The sequence below is a fragment of the Saprolegnia parasitica genome (genome assembly GCF_000151545.1).
Source record: "Saprolegnia parasitica CBS 223.65 unplaced genomic scaffold supercont2.89, whole genome shotgun sequence".
NCBI classification, from domain to species: domain Eukaryota; phylum Oomycota; class Saprolegniomycetes; order Saprolegniales; family Saprolegniaceae; genus Saprolegnia; species Saprolegnia parasitica.
In genome coordinates, this window is record NW_012156483.1 from 36857 (window position 1) to 43346 (window position 6490).

Here is a 6490-nt window from a genome sequence, read left to right on the forward strand (position 1 = left end):
CGGCGCCGGTGCTGGGCCCGATTCCCGTCTACGTCGCCCGCGACGAACTCTAAGCTTTTAGTGTGGAATCGCAGCCCAGTTTTGAAGGTCTGTTTTCATCGATCCTATACCGGCGTTGTGTGGTGATGAGCCCTGGTTCGGTGTTGGTGGCTCTTACTGGGGTGCAAGTGTTGTGGCATCCTGTCCTAGCCGCCGAGGTTGCTTCTCTGAGAGACGTGTCATCACGGCAGTTCTGATGATCACCACGAAAGGCCCGCGCTGCCACGTCACACTATCCGGATAACTACGGATACGACAATCCGGCACAGTCAGGCAGTGACAGCCAGGGGTCTCTTTCACAACAGACCAGCACGCCGACAGGACGCATGGCAGCCACACTGGGTGGCAGCAGAGAGCTCATGGCCACCATCGCGGGCTACGTCCCCAGCGCCAAGGCCTTGCGCACGCTCCTGGAAGCGCTACCGCCCAACTTGCTCGGCGAAGCGTGGACAAGCGTCCTCCGTCTTCTGCAGCATCCAAAACTTGACCCGAATGCGATCTGGCCGATTGCGCAGTTCACGGCTATCAAGGCCGTCGTTGCTCCCAGAGGCAAGGTCAACGTGTGGACACTTCCGGAGCTCGAGCCGCTCTGGGCGATGGGCGTCGACGTGGTGTTCAAGTTCCCCTGCGACCACTGCGTCGACTGTCGACGCCTCGTGCCACCACATCTTGTCTACATGCATGCCTTCGGCTTCCAACATTCGGCTACCATCAACGTTGCTCGAGGCGTCTGGACGAGCTGCGTGATCCGTCTGCCGCCGTCCAGCACCGCGGACGATGTCAAGCGCTATGCGTCCGCAGTGGCGGCGATGCCATCGCTGCGCCACGTCATCATCGACCTCTCTCAGATCGCGTACACACTCGAGTCTATGCCACCCCAGTATGAGCATCGCGCCGACGTGTTTCCTGCTGCGCTCGAGCCATACGTCTGGTCGACCCTCTCTCCGTCGCACGTTCGCGACGTCACGATCCTCGGCAGCAACCTCTTGGCGACAACCAAAGGCGTCCAGTCGGCCATCCAATGGCTTTCGTCGCGGCCTCTGCGACGCCTCTGTTTGGCCGAAGCTAAGGTTGACGCCCATACCGTCACCGCGTTCGTCACCGCGCTGCGCGACTGCACCACGCTCTCCACCATCGAGCTCAGCTACGACCTCGTGCTTCTACCGGCGTTCTTGTCGGCGCCACTGCCACGTCATTTGCGCCGCTTGCGCTTGTTTGTGAGCGACGAGCCGTACCACGCAGAGACGGGCTGGCACAGGATCACGTCGCTTCCGGTGGCTCTCGTGACCACGGCCATCGCGGGCTCGGCGTTGACGCACTTGTCGATCGATCTCGACAGTCTGGACGACCAAAGCGCCGCTGCGATCGTGTCGACTGCGTTCCAGCATATGCCGTGTCTCGACCACTTGGAGCTGCTCAACGTCCGGCGTGCGCCGCCTCTGAACGCCGTGCTTGACGCGGGCGCGGCACGGATTGCAGCACTCGAGTCGATGCGATTGCAAGAGCCGATTGAAGACTACTAAACTACTAGTGTGCAAAAGTATAGTTTTTTGGTTTCGATAACGGAGTAGATGGAAGATCTCGATAGCATCACTGCGTCGACGACGACGACGACGGCGTTCGGATCATGTCCATGTGCATGATGCCATCCTCTTCGTAGAGCTCGGACGTCTGGAGAAACCCGAGCGACTTGTAAAATGGCTCGAGGTAGGCCTGCGCGTTGATGACAATGCTCTTCTCCGGCCACTCGGCCTCGCACGCCGCGATCGCTTCCTGCATGACGGTCTTGCCGAGGCCATGGCCGCGAAAGGCTGCGGTGGTGAGCACGCGGCTGATCATCGCGTAGTCTTGCGTCGGGCCTTTCGTACCTGGGCCAAGCAGCCGCGCGTACGCAGCGACTTGGTTGGTGGGCGTCGTGCCAACCAAGTGGCGCATCGTGGCCGCCTTGTCGAGGTTGTCGACCTCGAGCCAGACGCACTTTTGCTCTGCGACAAAGACCGAGCAGCGCGCGTGGAGGATGTCGTAGAGCCTTTCGGCCGAGAGCTCGGAGAAGCGTTTGCAGGTCCACTGGACTTTCGGGGCCATGGCGCTCGTCGGCGGCGTTTCGGGAAATGATACGAAAAAGTCCGCTGGTTGGCGTGAACGACCTACATTCGTCGGCTAGGGTAATAATCCGAAAACCATGCGGCACGAGACAGCGATGGATGGCCAGCTGGTGGTCCGACAACTCTGTGCTCTATTGTCGTCCCTAGACATGGCAAAATGCAGTTGGCTTCCCTTGCGCAGCGCTCGACATCGATTCAAAAACGTCCATATCATGTAGTATGTTTCTCAAAGCTTTGCGGCACGGTGTACAGACGAAAGGCCGCCTCCAATCTTCTCCCTCGAACGCAGATACGTCGTCCTCGTCGACCTCGCAACTCCTTGGAAAGACGACTGTTCTAGAACCCATCGCGGTAATGGTGGCGTGGCCCAACGACGGGACCTTGATAATATAAAGTTCGTGTGATTACACCCCCGGGTAAAACCGCCGCCCCACGGCCACGGAATGATGACGCGCGACGACGTAGCATATGCGAATGACATTGGTGTTGTTGTGAAGTGCGTCATCTTGGTTACAACTACTAGTATAGCGTTGTCATCGCGTCGTTCTCCCCGCTCTTTCTCGCTCAAGGTTTACACCACTCTTTTGTGCGTGCCTATTTTGTGGTTCGGCGTCGATCGAGGAACTTTTAGAGGTAGTGAGTGGGGTTGGGATTTTCAGGAACTCTCATTTTTCATTTCACGATGCTCGGCCCACGCCAAAAAACGCTGGTGGTCATCTCGGAAGACGACGAGACTGCATTTGTCAGTGTCCCGATGGACTGGAAGGTGCCGCTGCTTACGTGCAGCGACGTGCCAGCGCTGGCCATGGCAACGTGCTGCCCAGTCGTGTCATTGGCCAAGGTGCTCTCGCTGCTAAGTCTCGCGCCGTTTGGCAGTGTACTCGTGCTCGGTGCCTTCTACGTGGTTTCTTTGCTTGGTGCACTCGCCAATGTGATCTGGCACGATGCGTCCCCAAGCTCGGTTCTTTTTATGGCGTTGTTAAGTCTTGTACCGACCGTCGTGCTCTTCAACCTCCGTGTGTATCTCCGCGAGCTATTGAGTTTACCAAGCGCCGAGTGGAGTGATGCCGGCGCTGCTCTCTGCTGCGCACCCTGCCTTTTGGCTCAGGCTTCCACGCAAGTCGGCGTCAGTCCGTGCGACTGCAGCGACAACGCGACCCTTGTCGCGTTCCCCGTCGTGTAGTCTGTAAACTCTCGTTTGTTCTAATCCAACACCGTCGATGTAACTACAACCCGAGTTCGACTCTAACACATTATTGAGGTCTCCATTCATCGCAGACAGACATATCATTGTCACGGTGCACTGGGTGGATCCCGGCGCCGGGGGCTCGACAGCACGGCAAAATCACTCTCGAGCATTGGCTGCCAGTCCTTGTTGACCCAGCGCTCGTACTGTTGGAACTGCGGGTCGTCCGAGAAGCTTTCGCTGATCCAGTCGGCGTCGCTCGTCCATGGAACGATCTGGTTGTGGACGACTTTGGGGCCGTTGTACAGAATCTGCTTGATGCGCGTGTGGCCCGCGCCCAAGCGCTCGAGGCAGTACCTAGATAGTTGCATGGTCTGTCCCGCTCTCGCACACGATCCAAGCTGTACCAAAACATGCGCGGACGCCACCGGACGTTCTCGGGCTGCAGTGCGTCTTGGCTGAAATTCCCAAACAAAAAGACAATCCGGTCCTGCGTCGCAAACTCGCGGCACACGTAGTAGTTGCTCTCGTCCGCCGTGAGCGCCGTGCGCCGGTACACCATCTTGGCATCGATGCTTTTGATGATCTACAACAAGCGACTCGTACGTGCTGCAAGCCACGAAAGGTCGTCGACGTACATCGGCGTCGAGGAACTCGGACATGGCGGCTTGCGTGTCGCCGCGGAGCTCGTCCCAGATCTTATCGTGGAGGGCTGCGTACGTCGCCTCGAGCGGCAGGTCGCAGTCGATCTGGATACGCCCGAGGATGTCCGAGACGCCATTTTCATGGTCGACGACTGAGATGTCACGGACGGTGCCCGAGCTTGGAAAGGCGCAGAGTTGCTGCATCCGGTCCGTGTTGTAGTACATGTGCTGCGTGAACCAGTCAAGGCCGAGCTTGCGGGACGCTGCGTCTGCGAGAAGCACGATGGGTGTCGATGTGAACGGCCGGCCAACGTCCTACAGTGGAGGTTCGCGATATCCATACACGTCGAAGCGAGGTACCGGCACGTTGTTGCGACGGGACATGGATCCGACCCACGCCGACATGACGCGGCCGAGGCGGTACATGGCCTCGCACCGGTCGCGCAGCACTTGGAGCGAGAGGCGCGCCTCGACGCTGGCCTGCGCGAGGCTGCCTGCCACGTCCTTCCAAGGTAGCAAGCTCGTGGGCACGACCTGCTTGTGCCCGAGCTCCGTGAGCACCGATCGCATCTCGGTCACTTGCGCTAGAAGCCGCTCGCGCTCATTGAGGTACCGATCCCGACGCTTCTTCTGCTTGACGCGGTTGCGGAGGCGCAGCACGAGCCGCCGGTGCTCCTTCTTCGCCTCGTCCATCGACTCCATCCCGCCTGTCTGTTTTTATATCGACATACACTCGGGTAAAAGACCGTCACTCGTGCGTCCGTTGACCTTTTACGGAACTGAAGCACGAGAAACGGCACGGACAGATTGTCCTTCAAAGCAACGACAGGTTAATCCTCTCCTTCCTAGAGGTTAGCAAGTTGCACGTGCCGCTCCATGGAGTAGAGCCGAATGCGACAAGAGATGCACTACTCGAGCCGGCTGCGCAGTGGTGCCGCTTCAAGCACCGCAGTCAGCGCTGGCCCACGTCGAACGTTGAAGAGCTCCAAGTGTTCGAGGCTCGGCACTTGCTCGAGCGCAGTCGACACGTTCGCCGCGACATTCTGGTCGTCTAGCTCTTGGACATCCAGCCTGAAGTGCGTCAAGGGCGAACCAGCGATGGCCGTCGCCACACGTTCTACCGGAAGCGCATGATGTTGTAGCTGACCGAGTCGGGGTGGTACCGTCTGTCACTCACAAGCAAGCCCAAACGGTCAAATGACGTGGCAGCGGCGCCGACAAGAACGCCGACACAAGCCTAAGATCGTAGCTGAGTTCGATGGTCGACAGCGTGGTGCAGTTGCGCATCGCGGTGACGAAGGCAGCAACATTGAGGGCCTCGACTTTGACCAAGAGGCGCCGCAGGGGTCGCGAGCCATTGGATGACTAAACAGAAGCCGTTGGTCGTCGCCAAGAGGTTCAAGGATCGTGACGTCAACGAGATGCGACGGAGAGAGGGCCGCTGTGGCACTGCCAGAGGCAAGCGCACGAACGCGTGTTGCGTGGTATCCATTGATGACAATAGGAAGAGGGCCCTACTAGCAATCCTAGCTTGCATGACGAAGCGTACCTCGAGTCATCATGTACTGCAAGTCGCTCGCGTTTACCAGGGGTCTGATCTCCATGTATCGAGGACGCTAGAGTGCGATGCACAGGACCTAATGACTATACCCAGTTATGGGCTTGTTTATAGACTCGAGCCATGCACGAGCACAGAGGATTGTTGTACGCAAGGATTTGACCCAGCAAACTATTGTCGTTCAATTTATCACGCTAGTAATCGGCCGCACCAAACATATCAATCGGCTCGACGTCGGACTCCTCACTCTCCAACGCTTCGAGCCCGTGCAATTGCATGGACGCGAGCGCTGCGATCCGAGTCGCATGTGTGTCGAGCACTGCATTCAGCAGTGGACCGTGTCGAACGTGGAACAGCTCAAGGTGTGTGAGGCACGGCATTTTCTCCAGCGCGGTCAACAGAAGCGTCGCAACGCCTCGGTCGTCGAGACGGTCGACAGCCAGCGACAAATGCGTCAAAGCAGAGTCCGCGATCCCCGAAGCCACGAGCTCGAGGGAGATCGCCGAGATGTCGCACCAGTCCGACTCGGAACGAACCGGCATGCTGCTCACAAACAAGCGCAAGCGGCGCAAGTGACGTGGCAATGGCGCGGACAAGAACGCGGGTAGAAACAAAACGTCGTAGCTGAGCTCAATGGTCGAAAGCGTCGTACACTCGCGCACCGCCGTTACCAGAGAGGCGACGTGGTCGGCCTTGTGCTGGACGTCGTCGAGGCAAAGGCGCCGCAGAGGCCGATGCGCGAGGAATTGGATGGCCGAACGGACGCCTTCGGGCGTCGCCAAGAGATTGCCACCGAGGAGCGTGACGTCGAGAACGTGCGACGCAGATAGCGCTGCCCAGAGGTGCCGCCCGACCGCATCCGGGAAGGGTGCGTCGTCGTACTCGAACGACGGCGCGTCATCGAACCATTCGTATTCCGTGAGCTGGGCGAGGTCGATCGTGATGCAGCGCAATGACG

General features: G+C 58.9%; 5 protein-coding genes across 5 annotated transcripts; 2 read left to right on the forward strand and 3 right to left on the reverse strand.

The window, feature by feature from the left end:
* Positions 1 to 325: 325 nt before the first annotated feature.
* Positions 326 to 1562, forward strand: SPRG_12819 (hypothetical protein; the record flags this gene model as incomplete). The annotated part of the gene is made up of 1 exon (XM_012351907.1): positions 326 to 1562. The coding sequence occupies exon 1, from the start codon at positions 366 to 368 to the stop codon at positions 1560 to 1562; it is 1197 nt and encodes a 398-aa protein (XP_012207297.1). The 5' UTR covers positions 326 to 365.
* Positions 1563 to 1570: 8 nt separating this feature from the next.
* SPRG_12820 (hypothetical protein) lies at positions 1571 to 2124 on the reverse strand (the record flags this gene model as incomplete). Its single annotated transcript, XM_012351908.1, has 1 exon — positions 1571 to 2124. The coding sequence occupies one exon, from the start codon at positions 2122 to 2124 to the stop codon at positions 1630 to 1632; it is 495 nt and encodes a 164-aa protein (XP_012207298.1). The 3' UTR covers positions 1571 to 1629.
* A 702-nt stretch (positions 2125 to 2826) lies between these two features.
* On the forward strand, positions 2827 to 3357 carry SPRG_12821 (hypothetical protein; the record flags this gene model as incomplete). The annotated part of the gene is made up of 1 exon (XM_012351909.1): positions 2827 to 3357. The coding sequence occupies one exon, from the start codon at positions 2827 to 2829 to the stop codon at positions 3325 to 3327; it is 501 nt and encodes a 166-aa protein (XP_012207299.1). The 3' UTR covers positions 3328 to 3357.
* A 19-nt stretch (positions 3358 to 3376) lies between these two features.
* On the reverse strand, positions 3377 to 4682 carry SPRG_12822 (hypothetical protein). Its single transcript, XM_012351910.1, has 4 exons — positions 4335 to 4682; positions 3969 to 4289; positions 3738 to 3916; positions 3377 to 3687 (listed from the first exon to the last, which is right to left on the reverse strand). Exons 1-4 carry the CDS (start codon positions 4674 to 4676, stop codon positions 3438 to 3440), a joined length of 1092 nt encoding a protein of 363 aa, XP_012207300.1. The 5' UTR covers positions 4677 to 4682; the 3' UTR covers positions 3377 to 3437.
* Positions 4683 to 4882: 200 nt separating this feature from the next.
* SPRG_12823 (hypothetical protein) lies at positions 4883 to 5261 on the reverse strand (the record flags this gene model as incomplete). The annotated part of the gene is made up of 3 exons (XM_012351911.1): positions 4883 to 5045; positions 5096 to 5140; positions 5200 to 5261. 3 exons carry the CDS (start codon positions 5259 to 5261, stop codon positions 4883 to 4885), a joined length of 270 nt encoding a protein of 89 aa, XP_012207301.1.
* Positions 5262 to 6490: the final 1229 nt, after the last annotated feature.

Bases quoted from the DNA above. Each gene is read 5' to 3' on its own strand.
- SPRG_12822 (XM_012351910.1), bottom strand. From the start codon at position 4,676: ATGGAGTCGATGGACGAGGCGAAGAAGGAGCACCGGCGGCTCGTGCTG. The intron at 4,290-4,334 runs GTACCTCGCTTC...CCTCCACTGTAG, and splicing joins CCCGTCGCAACAACGTGCCG to GACGTTGGCCGGCCGTTCAC. The intron at 3,917-3,968 runs GTACGTCGACGA...CGCTTGTTGTAG, and splicing joins CCGAGTTCCTCGACGCCGAT to ATCATCAAAAGCATCGATGC.